General features: G+C 48.4%; 1 protein-coding gene across 1 annotated transcript; it reads right to left on the bottom strand.

Moving 5' to 3' along the window:
• Positions 1–12,262: 12,262 nt before the first annotated feature.
• On the bottom strand, positions 12,263–16,838 carry LOC123442711 (short-chain dehydrogenase TIC 32 B, chloroplastic-like). Its single transcript, XM_045118830.1, has 9 exons — positions 16,522–16,838; positions 16,307–16,449; positions 14,021–14,252; positions 13,781–13,860; positions 13,535–13,688; positions 13,374–13,452; positions 12,933–13,017; positions 12,783–12,829; positions 12,263–12,684 (listed from the first exon to the last, which is right to left on the bottom strand). Exons 2-9 carry the CDS (start codon positions 16,422–16,424, stop codon positions 12,517–12,519), a joined length of 963 nt encoding a protein of 320 aa, XP_044974765.1. The 5' UTR covers positions 16,425–16,449; positions 16,522–16,838; the 3' UTR covers positions 12,263–12,516.
• Between the last annotated feature and the right edge of the window lie 1,882 nt (positions 16,839–18,720).

Raw genomic sequence — 18,720 nt, 5'->3', positions numbered from 1 at the left:
CACGATCTACGATCTATGTACCTCTCGCTCCTGTCCAACTAGCAGCTAGGTCTTTCTTTCTTTCGATTGATCCAGCGATGGGAGACGCGGCGCTCCAATGATTCAATATATACTCCTAGATGAGAAGAGACGGCGGCGGCTCTTTTTCAGGGTTGATTCTTCATTAATCCGAATTTGTATCTTTTTCTGACAACCGGCCCGGCCCACGCACCGGCCCGATAACCCACCCTAAGCATAACCAATATCTCTGCCCGTCTGACAAAGTGGGCCGGACAAGATACGTACATCATCTTTTTATTGAGCTTCCCTTTTATGTCTCGCTTATTGTGAACCTAGACCTAGGGCAGCCTCCCCTCAAGCAGCGTCCATAATGGGGATCCCCCATGAAAGAAAAGCAAAGCAAAACCAAACCAAAACATGAAAAAGAAAACAAAGATGGACTAAGGAAACAGAACTAGTAAAAACCATGGAAGAAACAAATAAAACCGGTAAAAAAACAAAGAAAAATAGAAGGCTGAAGGAAACCGGTGAGGAAATAGGAAAAGGAAATCAAAAACAAATCACCCGAACAAATCTGTACATAAACCACCACGACCAATCTTCTCCGTCGAAAACAGCGAAAGGAAGAATGGACAAAAATCGGGCCGGCACACTACTGTAGCAATTGTTTTCATATGTAAATGAAATATGGGCAAGGTTTATGAAAACAATCAAAATATTTATTATAAAAATGTTGAACACCCTTCTTGCAATAGTATTATTAATTGTGCCCAAGTAATACAAATCAAGTTAGAGATGGTAGGTTGATCACATGTAAAAAATTATGTTGTATTATTAAAAGGGTCCGTGCGTTGCAACAGTCGAACGAAAAGAATATCACACGCTCTTAACTTATAAAAAATGTCTATAATCTCAGAATTTATAGCTACTGCCCAAACGAAGATGATCTTAACCTACAAAATCACAGTTTAAGATTTCAAAGGTCTTCTATTTCAACATGACTTGCTTGTATATTTAATAGTACAAAGATAACGGACAAGTGATCTTCAATCCTGATGTTGTTGAGGTGTTCATCCCAATCCGGATCCGGTATGAAAGAAAAATAGATAATTCATTATTGATTAAGATTGCACCCTAGATAGTACTTTTAAATGATTAACAGGTAAAATATCATCATATTTAGATTCTACATATTTTTCTAATCAAATTTCATTTTCTCTTCTTCAATTCTTTTCAAAAAAAAATTCAAATAATCATTTTATTTTTAAAATAAATTTAAGTTCTCGACAAGAGGGTCGGTTGTAATTTACGGTTCACGTACCTCCTAGATAAAAATATTTATATGAACTTGATGGGCATAATTGTGATAAACATGAAATGAAATAAATAGTTATAAAAGATAATATATCAAATCTAAATCATAAACCGGACGAGGGACGACGGGCACGTATATCAAAACCATGGCATTATATATATAAAAGAATCATATAAGTAAGAAAATTATACAAGTAACTATCTAAATCGTACAAATTAGATTTTTTTTACAAAGAAAATAAAAACAAGTGGCTCACCAAGGTGGTTTCGGCGACGGGACGACACGGGTGATCGATGGTGGTGAGGACGGAACGAGAAGGCACTAAGTAAACCACACCTACACATATGCAAACTGTTTAGAACACTTTAATAGATGGGGTGCCTTCAATCTTGACAAATATTGGCAAAATTGAAGGATGAACTCGAGCTTGGGGAAGGAAACAAAGAGGAGAGAAAGCTTGGTCTCGGGGAGAAAGAAGTAGAACTTTGTATAGGAAAGTCTTTAGTCCCGGTTTGTATCACCAACCGGGACTAAATGTCTATATTTAGTCCCGATTGATGATACCAACCGAGACTAAAGAGGCTCGCAGGGGCCCCAACCTGCCGCAGCCCCGTTAGTCCCGGTTGGTATCACCAACCAGACTAAAGGTCCCATTTCAACTGGGACTAAAGTTGGCCATGCCCCCGTCCGGTCCTAGCTGTTGGAACCGAGACCAATGCTCACATTAGTCCCGAACCCAAACCCAACCGGAACTAAAGGCCCGGACGGAAGGTCTGTTTTCCACTAGTGATGACGAGCCACCATCTACCGGTGTGGCATTGAGGTTGATGGGCGCGGGTGAGGGCGTGGAAGGCGCCACCACACTCACCTCCGGCGAGCATTCCCCGGAGTGTCAGGAGGCTTGCTGGTAGACGTGGAAGCCGGGAATCGGGTGAGTCGTCGACGCGCGGGGCGACTCTCGCGGCACCATCCAAGGAAACACAGACGAGTCGGTGCTGGCCGCAACCACGACGGTGTAGATGAGCCCGTGCTGGCCACGGTTTAACCCTAGGTACAATAGCGCCTCCCTCGTTGCTGTCATGATGCGGGTAACTGTGTCCTCCTGCTGCGCTGCGACAGCTATGGCCGCTGCTTCCTCCATTGCGTCCGCCGCGTGCCTCCGTCGTTTTCTCTTCGCCGACTCCGTGGCGGGCTCCTCGGGCGTCACCTTCTTGTTCTTCTTCTTCTTGGGCACGATGATGGTCTTGCGGGGGGGGGGGGGGCTTACCTTTGCCACAGGGGCGGTCGTGATGCTAGACGAGGAGAGGAAGGCGAGGCCGGCGATGACATCGAGGTCGTCGTCCATGGCGAGCGGCCGGGAACGCGCGTGTGCGGGAGGGTTTTTGGGAAAAAGTGAAGGGAAATGGTGAAGTCTTTGCCACCGACTGGCGGGTCAGGGGGAGCAGTTGGCACGCGACGCGCGCGTCCGTCTCGTTTCCACGCCGACGCAAATCAAACTCAGAAATGGACCGGAAATAAATCAACATGCGGACGAAAAATGAATGTGTCCGGTTGGGTCGACGTGTTGGGCCAACTTTTCAATCCACCGCGACCCAAACGGACGAAATAGGCCTGCGCGTTGAAATTGCTTTGAACACATGTGATTTGTACTGGGTTTAGAGAAAACAAAAACATCCTCATTTACCTGATCGCTAGCCGGTCCTTTCTTATGAGGCTGGACGTCACGTGCGGTTGACCGAGCCTCAGTCGATCCCTCTAACTTTGGGCATTTGAATACTCTCTTCTCTGAAATAATAGAGGCTCTTCTTCTCAAAGGAAAAAAGGAAAAGACGGCGGCGCCCCGACGAGCCCCTCCCCCCTCCACCTTGCTCACAAGCTCCTCCAATGGCCGCGAACCATACACGCAGAGCTCACATCCACGCTGATCCACAGGATACGGCATCCACAGGCATGGAATCCATGGTGATGATAGATGGGGTGTTAGAGAAGATCGATGCGGCATCCATGGTGATGATAGATGGGGTGTTAGAGAAGATCGATGCCGCATCCAAGGTGATTGAAGCCACATCCAAGCAGCATGACGCCAGAGCTGGTGAACAAGATGGTGACATGAAGGAGATGCAGTCACTCGTCAATACACTGCTTACCAAGGAACGACAAAGCAATGACGAGCTGCAACGTGTTCGGAAAATGCTGATAGATGTAAGTGAGCCGCTGATACCTTCTTTTTTGGTTGTGGTTAGGTCTAAGTCAATAGAGACTTAACAAATGTTAGAAGAAAAAGAAAAAAAAACTGAAAAGAAATTTTGCATGGATCACAATGTAAAATCTCACAAATATAACATTGACTCAGAACATAACCAAGTATCAGTTGACTGAGATTTAGAAAGGCTGTTCTTTTTTTGTAGTTATACGACATCATATATATCACTATAGTTCTCGTTGACATTGATCTGTAATATGTGTTGCAGGAACTGCCGAAGTTTACAAATGTGCAGGCACATATAGGCGTCAAACGGATGGGTGAGCTGAATCTGAAAGCATTTGCGAAGAGAGTGGATTTTCAGCTCCCGGGTGCCTAGGCATCCTCTATGAACAGTAAAATCAAAAAAAAAAAAAATTAAAACTTTGCAGCATCAAAGATGATGAAAGTTTGTAGGTGTTAGCAAGTTTTCATGCCAAAAAACTATTCGAGGAGCTCTACACACGGAAAATATTTCAATGCTTGAAGTTTTGAGCACTTTTTAGGTGTAATCTGAAACTTGTTTGTACATCTTTCTCTACATGATATTTTGACATGAAAACTTGTAGGAACCTACAAAGTTTGATCATGCTGCAAAGTTTCAGATTTTTTTGATTTTGTTTTCTATTTTTTTAATTTTACTGTTTATATAGGGTGTCTAGGCACCCGGGAGTTATCACACCTTTCTCATTTGCGAATGCTTCTTGCAGCAAAAATGTGCCACAAGAAGATGCACAAGTTAATTCTGCTATTCTTTGTTCAAAATGGCAAGCTGAAATTGCAAACCCAGGCTGGCATCCTTTCAAGGTAGTCATGGTTGACGGTAAAGGGAAGGTATGTGTTCCAGGTCTTATACTCTCTTAGCTACTTCTTGAGTCATCAATTTCGCAAGATTACTATAAGTAGCATTCTATAATAGAAATACTTAAAACATCCGCGTTTGCAAGCATTTCCTTCTTTTTCAGCGAATTCTTTCAGAGGACGACGAAAAGCTCCGCAGCTTGAAAGAGGAGCATGGTGACGAAATCTACAGCTTGGTGACAAAGGCGCTGCTTGAGATGAACGAGCACAACCCCAGCGGATGCTATGCCACACCGGAGCTGTGGAACCGTAAGGATGATCGGGAAGAAACACTGGAGGAAGCCATCCAGTTCCTCCTGAAACAGCTGCAGTCACACAAGAGGAAACGCCGCTGAGCCCCCCTCCCAAGACTGATGTGGAGGAGACTGGGTTGTTCTGCACTACTACTTTTGCGGTCGTAAGCCTGTACGTGCGCGTTGAACTTGGCTCTAATGTAGTCGTAGCGCTGGTGGATTAGTTGGAGGTTTGTAGTGGTTCACTCACTGGTTGTTAATTAATGATCATGCGACTAGATTAGGCATGATCGCCTTTTGATCGCTAGCTATACAGTTTGAGTTTAGCTAGGCGATGCTCCTGTTGGATGTGTGTAGCCTTTGTCATGATGGATGCTACCACTAATCTCAGAATGTATTTTGTATGTAGCCCTGGCATGGATGCTAGCACTCATCTCAGAATGTTCAATCAGGTTTCCTCTATCTTCAGAATGTGTAAGCTCCATTCCGTGACTGTCGGTGTGTGCTATCTTTGGCAAGAAATCTGCTGTGTTGCTGAGAATTTGGGAATTTGGGGGTTATAGCTTTATGATCATGGAATGTCCAATATTTGGTTACTGGAAACTGCATGAGGTTGGAGTCAGCAGGGTAGCTCAAACTTTGACAATCATAGTGCCACTTGCTCTGTTCTGCTCCTGCTAAATCCTGTTCACACAAAGATATGTTGTCTGCCGTCGCAGCCATGTCTGCCCTAGATATCGTACATTATATTAGAAGAAAAACATGGCTCCGCACACGCCCACCCACGCTCCTGCGACGCGCTACCCCGGTGCCCGCAGCCACCAACGCCGCCGCCGCCGCTGCTGCCTCCCCTCCGAGGCGCTCCCGCTCCCCCCCCCAACGCCGCGCTTCCCCCGGGCTCCCCCCCCCCCCCCCCCCCCGGCCGGCGCGCCAGGCCCTGGTGCCCACGCTGTTCCCGCAGCTGGGTTTCGCCGCCCCAGATCTGGTGGCGCCGGAGCTGCTGCCGGCCGACGCGGACTGCCCCCTGCGACTGGATTCAATGCGCTCGGGCCCCCCGACCTTTACTCCAACATCCTCGTTGGGTCTTGTCCGCAAGGTTCGTTTCGCTGCTGCTGAAGATCTTCTGCTGTCCGCCCCGCTGCCCCCCTGCCCCCTGCCGTGGCATTCATGGCGCTCCCAAGTCATGCCTCAAGACGCCGCTGCCCTTTATGGCCGCCCGGCTGGCGTCGCAGCCCTCTGCTACCTCGAGCTCTGCGCTACCTCGGGCTCCTCCGCGCGTGCCGTTGATGTTGGAGGCCAGCCCGACGCCGGCGTGGGAGGTGGTTAAGGCGCCGTACTGGTGGCGAGTCAAGGCGCCCACCCACCTGCATTCAAGAAGCTGGACTGCGCGTTCCCCTGCTACGGGTGGAGATTTTGTCAAGCATCGTCGGCGTTCCTGCCACAAATGTCTGGGATTGGGCCACTGCAAGGCGGACTGTCGGGATCCCTATAAATGCCTGCGCTGTGGAAGAAGTGGTCATCGAGCGCGGCAGTGCTCCAAGCCTCAGTCCCCAGCCTTTCAAGCTTGCCTTCAGTCACCACCACTGCCTCTGCCCGCCCCGACTGCCCAGCCAGGCGCCAGGAGTGCCCCCTCCACGCTCGTTAGCGCCCCTCTGCCTCTGCTCCAGGGGCCTGCAATGCCTCGGATTGGAGACCCGGCTCTGCGGCCAGCGGAGTGCCACGCGGTCATCACCTCCACGGCTGACATGGATGCTCAGACGGCCAGCCTCTCCGAGCTCGCGGCTGTGGTCTGGCTGCGGGGCAACCGACCCTCGGTCTGCGGCACAGTCATCAGAGATGCCATCGCCTCCTCCGCAGGCGTCGACCGCAGCTCATCAGGGTGGTCCCTTTCTTCCCTGAGGATTTCCTAGTCAGGTTCGACTACCCGCACCACAGGGACATTGCTGCTGCTGCCCCAGGCCGGTTCTCCTACTACAGCTCCGACTACGGCAACCTGGACATCCACATTGCCAAGTGGAGGCTCAATGCTCACGCCGACATTGTTCAAGCCAACTTCCACGTCCACCTCTGCATCGAGAATGTGCCGCTCAACGCCTGGAACGACGCCGTCGCGGCGCAGGTCCTGGGACACAACACCTTCCTGCACTACTTCGACATCGCCTCCGCCCGGTGTGAAGATGCCGCCACCCTGAATGTTTGGGCCTGGTCGGCTGACCCAAGCAAGATCCCTAAAGTCCTTCAAGCTACCTTCACCTACAACCAACCTCCGGCTACCAGTGCCCCCAACCCTGCTGTTGGACGCCAAGGACTGCAACGTCGTGTTCTGATCCATATGGACCTAATAGAAGACTTAGCTCCTGATGCTGATGGGTCGATACCTCGGCATCCGCGCGCGCTACCTCCCCTCCAGTGGCGTCTGGGAGTTGTGGACGGCGAGTCACGCTCGCGGGATCGGCTAGAGACTGACGACCTCCTTGGCTCTCGTGATGACCGCGACCGACGAGATGGGGATCGTGACAGGGATGGTGACCATGATGATCGCGGGAGACGCAGTGACCGCCGGCCTTCCTCCTGGCGCGACCGCCTGTTCCAAAGTCGCTCGAGAGCTCCCCAACGCGAAGACCGCGGCAGCAGCCCACGCGATGATCGGCGTCGTGATGACCGCCACTCCCGTGGCTGTCAGGATGACGACAGACGCCGTCATTCGGCTTCCATCCCGGACGCCAGGTCGGTCGATGTGACCAAGGAGCAACGCCTACCTGACGGCGCGGTCATTCCTGCTACAGGCCGGCGTGCTCGTCACCGTGAGGCTGCCTTGGAGGGGCGATCTCGCCCCTGTGCTCCTGATGGCCACGTGCACACGGAGGACAGCCGGGGAAGGTCCCCACCACCTTCACCGTGCACCACTTCCAGCGACATCATCGAACTGAGGCCATCCTCGGCATCTCCGGTCTGGCTGCGTCGCGTTGCCCCGTGCCTGGCATCGCAGGTGACTCCTGATGCTCCCCCTGGCTGGGCTGGGCTCTCTCCCCAGCACCACTACAGCAGCCCGGTGCTGCCAAGCCCTCGCACACCTCTTCACTGCCCGGACCCTACGGCCGACGGGGCTCCTGCTGCCATCGACACTTCTCTGCTGACGGACGGCCCGGAGTGCTCTCCGCTGTTCATTGCCCGGTCTCCGGCAATCTTGCCAACGCCCTGCTCTACCCCACCGAGGCCCCCTGTCGCAAGGAGGAAAACTCTGGCAGGAGTTACGGGGCTGCACTTCGTTCGCAATAGTCCACGGCTCCAGGCGAAGAACAGAGACATGCCCATTGCGTTGCTGGCTGAGAGACTCCTCTGCCAGCGTCTGGGGGTGGTGGAGGAAGGAGAGATGATCACTGAAGCTGCTATCTCCAAGTTCGTGGCCCTTTTCCACGGCCAGCTGCCGGACATTGCTGTCGCCGCGCTGCGCGCCCTCTTCAGGCTCGACTGCGACCTCACCTCGGCAGTTGAGGAGGCCCTCCTGGATCATGGGGGGGAGGCCGGACCAGAGCTTCAAGACCTGGGAGGTGAGGACGCAGCGACGTCTGCCTGATGCCGCAGACCGGCTATCCGTCGATGTATCCCTGTTCTTATGATTAGCTACCACCATCACGCGATCCTGTATCCCCTGCTCGCTGCACCTGAATGTAGTTTGGCCCGTTGTGCCGAGTTCTCATGTAACCCTGATGTGCCAAATGTTATCAATGAATGAGAGCTTCCCTTCTATCCTAAACTGGAATGTTCGTGGTCTTAACTGTCCAAACCGTCGTGCTACTGTACACGAAACAATCGTTGCGACATCATGCAACATCGTTTGTCTCCAAGAAACCAAGCTGGCTGCGGTTGATCCCTTCCTTGCTGCTTTCCTTGGGGGCCAGAGGCTGAAATGCTTTGCGGAAAAGCCCGCCGAAGGCACAAGGGGTGGTATCCTTCTGCTTTGGAATGAAGACATCATAAGGGTGGACAACATTTCCACCGGATCCTTCAACCTTTCTGCAACAATCACCCTTCTCGCTACCAGCACCGCTTTTAAGCTGACAACGGTGTATGGACCTACCAGTAGCAATCTTAAAGATGCATTCTTTCAGGAGCTGGTGCAACTGAAACCTCAGCAAGGTACGAGTTGGTTGGTTACGGGTGATTTCAACCAAATTTATCGGGCCCAAGACAAAAACCGCTCAAATGTTGATCGGAGTCGCCTCGTGCGCTTCCGGAATACGCTCAACTCATGTGAGCTAAAAGAAATTCACCTCCAAAATAGGAAATTTACCTGGAGCAACGAGCAAGCCAATCCAACCTTGAGCAAGTTGGACAGTTTTTTCTGCAACGAAGATTGGGATATTGCGTCCGGCGCCCATATCCTTCATGCCCTTTCCTCCTCACTCTCCGATCACTGCCCGCTTCTCCTCGCGTGTGACAAGGGGCCTATTCGGCCGAAATCTTTTCGCTTTGAAAATTTCTGGGTTAAGATGCCAAATTTCAAGAAGACGGTCCAGGATGCCTGGAACGAGGAGCTAAGGCATACTGAACCATACCAGCTCCTGTTTCACAAGCTGAAACGTGCGAGCCAGCGGCTCCGAACTTGGAGCAAATCGCTCTTCTCCAACCATAAGGTGCAGCTGCACATGGCCCTTCAGATCATCCTCCGGCTTGACGTGGCACAAGATCAAAGGCCACTCAGCTTGGATGAGCGGAACCTGAGAAAGGAGCTCAAAAGAAAAGTGGTGGCCTTTGCGGTTCTTGAACGAGCAAGGAAAAAAGCAAAGCTCAAGAATAAACGGTCTCAAAGAGGGAGATGCGAACACACGTTTTTTCACCTCAGGGTTAACCACCGCCGTAGGAAGAACTTCATTCACTGGCTCAAGCACAACAATGGCTGGGTCACGGACCATGAACAGAAAAAAGAGATCATCAAACAACACTTTACAAGAACCATGGGAAAGGGGCCTACACGAGACAAGGACTTCAACTGGTCCTGCATCCCACCGGCTACGACAGATCTCTCAGGATTAGGGGCTTTGTTCTCTGAGGAGGAGGTCAGGGCTGCCATCAATGATCTTCCTAGCGATAAAGCCCCGGGCCCGGATGGCTTCACCGGGATTTTTTTCCAAGAATGCTGGGACATTATCAAGCCTGAGTTGATGAAAGTGATAAACAGTTTTTCAACACTCCATGTCGCTAACCTACACTGGCTCAACTCGGCGAATATTGCTCTCCTCCCCAAAAAGGACGGGGCGGAGGACATTTCCGACTTCAGACCCATAAGCCTCATCCATGCGGTCGCAAAGATAATTGCAAAGATGATGGCTTCCCGCCTTGCTCCTCATATGTCAGAAATTGTTTCCAACACGCAAAGCGCTTTCATCAGAGGAAGAAGTATTCATGACAACTTTATGTACGTCCGCAACCTGGCGCGGCGTCTCCACCGCACCAACTCCCCAACCTTTCTCTTAAAGCTAGACATCAAGAAAGCCTTTGACTCGGTTCGATGGGACTATTTGATGGATTTATTAAGGCACCACCACTTTCCAAGCCGTTTCTGTGATTGGGTCTCAGCCCTCCTCTCCTCGGCCTCCTCCAGAGTCTTGCTCAATGGGGTTGCGGGTGACCCTATCATGCATGGCCGCGGTCTACGCCAGGGAGACCCCCTCTCTCCCCTTCTTTTCGTCCTTGCCATCGATACGCTCCATCACATACTCCAAAAGGCTACCGACCAAGGGAATTTGCAACCTATCCGCGGACGCCCAATCCGGGCTTCTCTATATGCGGATGATGCGGCCATTTTTATGGCGCCAATCAAAGAGGATATCCAGTTCTTAGCTTCCACGCTCAGCTCCTTTGGGGTTGTCACTGGCTTGGTCACCAACTGCAACAAAAGCCTAGTGGCGCCCATTCGATGCACAAACATTGATCTTGACGATATCCTGCAGGCCTTCCCAGCGGTACGGACCACCTTCCCAATGAGATATCTGGGCCTTCCACTTTCGATCCGGAGGCTCAAACGCATTCATTTTCAATATTTGGAGGATAAGGTGGCTGGCAAACTACCCCCCTGGTCGGCCAAGCACGTTGCCGCCCCTGGGCGCATTGTCCTCGTCAAGGCCGTCCTCACAGCCATCGCGATTTATCACCTCACACCCCTTGATCTCCTTGTTGAGGTCAGGAAGAAGATCGATAGTCTACGACGAGCCTACCTTTGGGCGGGCTGTGAGAAAGTGTCAGGCGGCAAATGCAAGGTTAACTGGAACCTAGTCTGCAAGCCCAAGATTTACGGGGGTCTTGGCGTGCTAGATCTGGAGAAATTCGCGGCAGCGCTGCGCCTTCGTTGGCTGTGGTTCGAGTGGGCCGACCCGGAAAAAAGTTGGGCTGATACGGAAACGCCTTGTTCGGACGGCGACAAGGACCTTTTTGCCGCTGCCACGACGGTGGCCGTTGGTGATGGGACCAAAACGAGTTTCTGGGAATCATCCTGGCTGCTTGGTCTTCGGCCCAAGGATATTGCGCCCGAGATTTTTGCTATTTCTAAAAGAAGGGCATGTACTGTGAGAAAAGCGCTGGATAACAACTTCTGGATTCGCCACATACAATTCCAACAGGGCCTCACTCTTCCTCATATTCAGCAGTTTGCTGCTCTCTGGGAGATGATATCTGCTGTGACTCTCACGCAACATACGCAAGACACTATAACTTGGAAATTCACAACCAGCGGGGAATACTCCGCCAAGTCGGCGTACATGGCCCAATTTGCGGGGCTAACGTTCAGCCCAAATGTGGCCATGATTTGGAAGAACTGGGCGCCCCCAAAGTGCAAATTCTTTTCCTGGTTAATTGTTCAGAACCGTGTTTGGACGGCTCACCCGCCTGATACGGCGGGGGTGGCCAAACTGCGGGCTCTGCCCGCTTTGCAAGCAAGTGCATGAATCCGTCGTTCATCTACTATTCCAATGCCGTTTCTCTGAACGGGTCTGGAACGCGATCACTGCCTGGCTGGGCATCCAAGACCGTTCACCAATGATATGGAGGCATGAAGAATCAGTCAGTGCCTGCTGGCAGAAGGCGACGACTGTTGGAGGTCCAAACCGGAAGGCCATCGCATCGGTTACGATGCTTGTCTCATGGGAAATCTGGAAGGAGCGTAACGCTAGAATTTTCAGGAACACGGCGGCAACAACCTCCATCGTCATCAACAGGATTAAAGCTGAGGCCCATCTCTGGGCTTTGGCGGGAGCCAAGCACTTGAGTCGCCTAATGTCGCGGGAGTAGTTCTTTTCTTTTTCGCCGCTTGCCGGCTATTGTCTAAACCTTCTCCTTAATTAATGAAATTGGCAAATCTTTTGCCTCGTTTAAAAAAAAATGTCTGCCCTAGAAGCACATTCGCTGGAGGCAGCATCGGGCTGCCGCTGGACAGGCCACTGTGGCAAGCTAGATCAATCGAGATGTGCTGTGAGTTTCTGAAATTTGTAGGTTGCAACAAAGGAAACCAGAGAAAAAAATTCTGAACTTTCCAGCAACTGTCTGTATTATAGTATGTGACACTGAAAAAGAAAAGTTTCAGAAAATAAAACACAAGTCTGAGAGCAAGCGAGATGATTAACTAGATTCATTAATCCAATCCGAAACCGAGACAATATACTGGACACAAATATATTAACAAGAACACAATTCGATCATAGCCACGACACCAAACAAGCACGAAAATAAAATTTATTCGTGAACAATATTGGTTCACTTCACCAAGTGACAGGCTTCCTTCCTACTTGCAGCCACTGCTTGTACTGTTGCTACACACTACCCAACCCTTTGTACCAGACAGCATCCCAAAAGATGCCTTTTCCGAGCACTTATTTTGCGGATCTGATGAGCTCCTCGCTGAATTCCCAGAGCTGCTTCGCCAAGGCGTCGCTCTTCGCGTGCGCGCTCGTCCTCTCCTCGTTGCAGTCTGCAAAGTATTTGCCTGTCACCCCCTTCAGCTGAGGGTTGAGCCCGACGTAACAAGTAGTCGCTGCTCCCTGGAAGAAAGAAAAAACACAAAGTTCTTTGTAAACAAGATGCGGTCATTGTTTAGGATTATTAGGAATTTTGTTAAAAGCCAGGAATTGATAATGACCTGGGGTACATTCTTCCAGAACACGTAAGTGACGACTTGAATTACCTCTGCAAATGAAAGCAAAAGATAAATCATAACGCTGTGGAGACATGAAACTTGACATTTGAGAAACATAGTAGTTCACAAATAAATATGATCTTGAGCGCTTACTCATGAGAGCAAAGGAATGCCTCATCAAATTGGTCATGATCAATCCAGGATGAACGCAATTAACTGTGATGTTAGCTCCTTCCTCCTGTGTTAGCAGCACATAATTCATGGTACATCAGAACCGGACACTTAGTTGTGTGTGTGTGTGTTCTGTGTGTGTGGGCGGGTACATAGAGAATTTAATACGTTCAAGTAGGTCAATTTAGGTCTAATAAAAAAATCATTATCCTCGTTAAAAGCAAATAAAAGGCTAAACCGCTGCATTATGGTGATGATACCTGATAACACTTTTATATAGCAATATACAAATCAAGATAAGCAAGGGTATTATTAGAACCTAAGTAATATCTAGGCAGTTCATGAAGATCTGAAGTTATTACTCCGAAGTTTGTGCTGATGAATGAATAAATAAGAGGAAAGACCGAGGGAGAAAAATGATACCTTGAGCCGCCTAGAGAGCTCTTTTGCGTGCAGTATGTTTGCAAGCTTAGATTGTCCATAGGCCATTTTATCATTGTATCTGCCAATAAAAAAAAAAATTTGTAGCAGTTGAATCGATAATAGATTTTCTTCTAAATATGACCATAATTAAGAACCCATACGTTTTCTTGTCATTGAGCTGATCAAACTGAATCCCCTTTGGATATGTATGGAGGTGGGCAACTGATGACAAGTTCACAATGCGACCCTCAATACCGGTAGACTTAGCAGTAGTTTTCATGTTCTCAAGGAGAAGGTTGGTCAGTAGGAAGTGACCTGATTGAGCATGAATGAAAAAAGAACTTAGTATCAGGATATCTGCCATTGATTCCGTCTATTTCAAATATTACTGGAAGCTAGAGACTAACCAAGATGATTTGTGGCAAACTGCATCTCAACTTCATCTTCAGACAGTTGGAAAGGACAGAACATAACACCTGCATTATTTCTGCAGAACAGAAAGAATTTGGACGGCTTGATTCAGTGAAGCCTAGGCAGTACTGGAATAGAGTAGCAGTGATATACAGCTACCCTAAACTGAAATTTATTGCGATGCAGCAACATACATATCAAAGAAAAGCAGGTATGATAAGAGATGAAGGGATTACATCAAGATGTTTAGAGGAAGATTCATGGAGTTGAACTGGTCAGCGAAGGCCCTGACAGACTTGAGGGAGCTAAGGTCAAGCTTCAGAACATCGATGCGGGCTACTGGGTGTATCTTCATGATGCGTTTCTTTGCCTCTGATGCAGCCTCTGTGTTCCTCGCAGCGATGATGACATGGGCTCCTCTCAGGGCAAAGACTCTCGAGGTCTCAAAACCAATGCCACTAGATCCTCCTGAAAGATATCATAATTGAGGCTTTCAGTAAAACATGAGTAGATCATGGAAACATGTTATAAAAAAAGGGATTGACTGTGAGATAACTCAAAAAGATTGATTTTATGACAGGCTTGGTTGCAATGTACTGATGGCATTAGTAAATGCCCCTAACAAATTATTGCAAGTGTGTACGAGCATAACCCACACCCATGCTTATTGAATAAGCAATATTGACAAGACCCAAAACGGTTCATCTAATTGTTCCAACACATACAAATGGAAGCTCTTGCATTCCGTTAGAAGTCTCTATGTCCTGAACTTAGTATTGTTGCAAAAAACTTCTAGAAAAAGTTGTTGTAAAGACAAGACCAGAAAAGCTCCCATCAATATAACCAGGCCCAATGAATGTGAAAACTGTAGCCTCTTACAGATGTTGATAATTTTGACTTCAAGTAAATATCGGAGCTTCAAAATCGCAGTGCAATGGAAATGATAAACAAGATTTTCATCTAACTTAAAGGACCTTGTCACTGCAGCATATAATAACTGCTGCGGTAGTCTAATGACCAACCAGGATTTTTTTTTTTTACAGTTTTTGATAACTTTGACTTTTCAAGTAAACATTGGAGCTTCAGAATCGATGAAAAGGATAGAAGAAGATTGTCAGTCATCTAACTGAAACTGAAAGGATCTTGTCACTGCATCATATAATCACTCTTGCTGTAGTCTTCTAACAACCAACTAGCAAAAGGGACAAAAATGACAGTTTCTGCTAATTTCTACCAGCGGAGTACTTTTCAAGTAAACATCGGAGCTTCAAAACCGTAGTGTACTAAAAAGGATAGAAGAAGATTGCCATCTAACTGAAAGGACCTTGTCACTCTTGCAATAAATAGAGCACATAAAAGATGGATAAAAATAACAAAAATACTATGTTCCTTCCAAATCCCTATTCGTAAATTTGGTCACGTCATGATACTGACAAGCAGGGTGGGAGGTGCAGAAATTGTCTGCACTACTACTTAAGAGTTAAGACAAGTGAAAGCTTGGATCCATGGTGTGGTTTACCATGAAAACAAAACATTCATCTCAACAAGGGCAGCTAGGGATATTTGATTGGTTCTAGTCAAGAGGAGAAGTGGCAGATAACACCAACCAATTCAGGATCCATTGAAGGCCACACAAAACAGTCCCCAAAGAGACAGGGCCCAGAAATCCAGGCTCCATGCATACTCTCCTTCTCCGCATAAAAGGGAGATTTTTTTGGAGAAATATAGTACTCCCTCCGTCCTAAAATTCTTGTTTTAGCTTTGTCTTGAAATGGATGTATCTAAATACTAATAGATGTCTAGATACGTTTATATCTAGACAAATCAAAGACAAATTTTTTGGGACGGAGGGAGTAATAAACAACGTCCTTGCAATTTTTTGAAGAACAGATCATCACAACCAAGAGATGTACATCACAAAGTAGTGGTGCTTGTGTACGAAAAACAGTTGCGACAACACATGTTCAGAAGTTAGTACTTCAGTACATACACCAAAACAAAAAAAAATCCCGGTCGTAAACCCACTTCCCAACTGCTTGTCTAGGAGCGCAAGAAGAGAGCAGAACAACTCCCTGTAGAAAAAATTCAGAAAGGTTGCAGACAAATCTAACCGACAACATCACAGAGACTATCCGAGCATTGCACGACGAACAAAGCCAGCTAATTTGATTCACTAGTACTACACAGTTAGCAGACCATCGGGGTTTAGGGATCAAAATAGTTTGATGTGAACATTGATAGATAATAATAGTAGCAGCGCTGCTGTTCTTGTGCTGACAGCGACGCATAACAAACAGTCAGATTCAGGGCGCGTGCGCCCCAAACAGGAAAGAGATTGTCACCGCGTATGACTGCCCAAAACGTCCAAAAGGTGGCGCCCCCATCACACAGCCAAGAAGATGAGAGTGGACACGACAGGTGGCACTGCGAACGCCATTGGTGATCTGGCGGCGCAGGAGCTAGCAGAGGGGGAATCCGGCCGGGTCGGGGTGGGGGTGGGGGTGGGACTGGTGGGTGGGTACCTGTGACGATGACGGTGAGGGCGGCGGCGCAGATGCCCTCGGTGACCTGCTCCGCCGTGGAGCCCGACCCGAACCCGCTGGCGCCCGGCTTGCCGGTGATGAGGGACAGGATGCCCATCTGGTTCTTGCGTCGGCTCCCGAAGCTGCGGAAGAGAATGTGAGTCCCTCGATCAAGGAGAAGAAGAAGAAGCAGACGAATCTTGGCAAGCTCTCACCTTGACGGACTAGTCGATGGCGAGATTGGTTGTGTTGATTGATTGATGCGCGACGGGAAGGAGGGAGGGAGGGAGGGAGGAGGACGGCGTGCGCGAGCGGGCGCAGGGGAGGTCCGTTATTTATGGCCGCGGGGAGCGGTAGCAGCGGTTTGGTTGGGGAGTAGGCGGCCTCTGCCTACCGGCCGGAACGCAAACTCTGGCTGGACTCTGGAGCAGTGAATCCGGCCGGCCCGGGACTCTGCTGGTTTCCTTGCTGGATTGCTTCCCTCCCTGAATTCCTTCTTCTTGCACGGGAAGAATATTTGTGTGTGTGGTCTCTGGTAAGCAGTGGACAAAAAATCGCATCTTCCTTTTCTTTTGGGATGAGACGAGAAAATCGTATCTTTTTTCCTTGATGGTGAAAGAGTCGGAGATCCAGAGGAGGGGAGTCCGGAGTCCACACATGTCGACCAACCATGTAATCAGGGTTTGTGACCTCAAATTCTTTTATGTGTACACAACGATATTTATGCATGTATAGTACAGAAAATATAAAACTTCGAAAGTTCACATCAAGGAGTGTTTGACACACCGACAGAAGAGACCGAAACGCATGATATGTACGTGCGCCTGCTCTTTCAGATGGCGCTCGTCGGGTTCGTTGAGTGCGGAGGATGGAAGGACCCGCGCTACATGTACGGAGGAGGACTTATGGTCTTTCTTGATGACGCCCGCCACTCGCAACCGCTGAAAAGCTAGATGATTCATAAGGATTACACGTCGATGAGGTATCACACACAATGCAGCGGGGTAACTCTGTTTATGCGATGAGTTGATCATGATTTGCTAAAATTGGAAAGGCAGTCCTATATTGTAACTGGATCCAAACAGACGGTTTCCTGATCCCACGCATTCCCCAACTTATAATATCCTAAACCAACCGATGTACTAGGTCTTTGGTTTCTCTTGCAATGCAAACCAGGAAAATTGCTTGGTCGGTGGTGACTTTCTAACTACACGTTTGTCTGCACTTGTTCGTTTCTCTAGTTATTTATAGATGAGAAGAGTTGTGCATAAACAGAGTCATATATATTCTATTGCTCTTGTCTCTGAAACAGGAGTAGGTGAGCAAAAATTAATATGTGATCTTCTCTAACAACAATGAAGACAAAAGCAATACATGATACATTATATGTGATCTTTGTCGGTAAAAAAGTAGTACACTGATACTACATTACCTTTCCCAGTCCAATAATTTCAGAAATGTTCTTCACCTTTTTTTTGCCTCATGACCAAAGTAGTTGTACTATAACTAATAAGTAAAACACGCATACACATGTCCAAAAACCCTCTTAATAATAAGTAAAACACACATAAACATTTCCAAAAGGAGGGCGGCGTGCGCGAGCGGGCGCAGGGGAGGAGGGAGTGGGGTTATTTGTGCACGACCGAGCCGTCAAAATCCGGGACCTTGTGCCAAACTGTCAACTGAGGCCTATCTCCTTGGAAAAAAATAAAACTATAATAGATTTATTTCTAGTTCCGTTCTGAGATTGAGTTAAATAATCTATCTGTTATATTTTCTCTTACGTTTTTGTTAATCTGATTCATATACTCTAGAAAAATTTTGTAGTGGGCATGGCATGGATCTTAAGAGTCTAGACAAATTGATGCATATCAAACAGTCACTGGTAGAAAAAGAGGCTTCTGTTCAGCCCCATAAGTCGCGAAACTGTAGGAACCGCGACTAATGATTTCTTTAGTCGCGGTTCCGCAGACGAACCGCGACCAAAGGCCTGGGCCAGGGCGCTCGGTGGCCAGCTGGTGCACGTGAGGGGCTTTAGTCGCGGTTGGCCAGGCCAACCGCGACTAAAGGTGCCCAAAGGCCTTTAGTCGCGGTTGGCCATGCCAACCGCGACTAAATCTCCTCCCCTATATATACCAGTTCAGCACACTCACTTAGCCATTTGGTGCCACTTCTCTTCACAAGCTTCACAAGGGGGTGTAGGTTTGCTTTTGGTTCCTCTTATGCACACAAGGTGTTTGATGAAATGCCCCAAGAGCGTGAAACAAACATGATATGAAGTGTTGGAGCCACACTTGAGGTTCCTCATTTATTTTTTCCTCCTCGATCGCGGTTAGCAACTTGAACCTTTCATGCATGTGTGTCATTGATAAAATATGCATGTGTGTTGTTCATTGTTTAATTTCTATTGTTTA

Source organism: Hordeum vulgare, chromosome 3H (genome assembly GCF_904849725.1).
Source record: "Hordeum vulgare subsp. vulgare chromosome 3H, MorexV3_pseudomolecules_assembly, whole genome shotgun sequence".
Taxonomy (NCBI): Eukaryota; Viridiplantae; Streptophyta; class Magnoliopsida; order Poales; family Poaceae; genus Hordeum; species Hordeum vulgare.
This window is presented reverse-complemented; position numbering and strand designations above follow the sequence as displayed.

Excerpts from the sequence above, each read along its gene's own strand:
- LOC123442711 (XM_045118830.1), bottom strand. The coding sequence starts at position 16,424 with ATGGGCATCCTGTCCCTCATCACCGGCAAGCCGGGCGCCAGCGGGTTC. Across the intron at positions 14,253-16,306 it reads CCTCACCGTCATCGTCACAG|GAGGATCTAGTGGCATTGGT; the intron begins GTACCCACCCAC and ends GATATCTTTCAG. Across the intron at positions 13,018-13,373 it reads AGCTCTCTAGGCGGCTCAAG|GAGGAAGGAGCTAACATCAC; the intron begins GTATCATTTTTC and ends CTGCTAACACAG.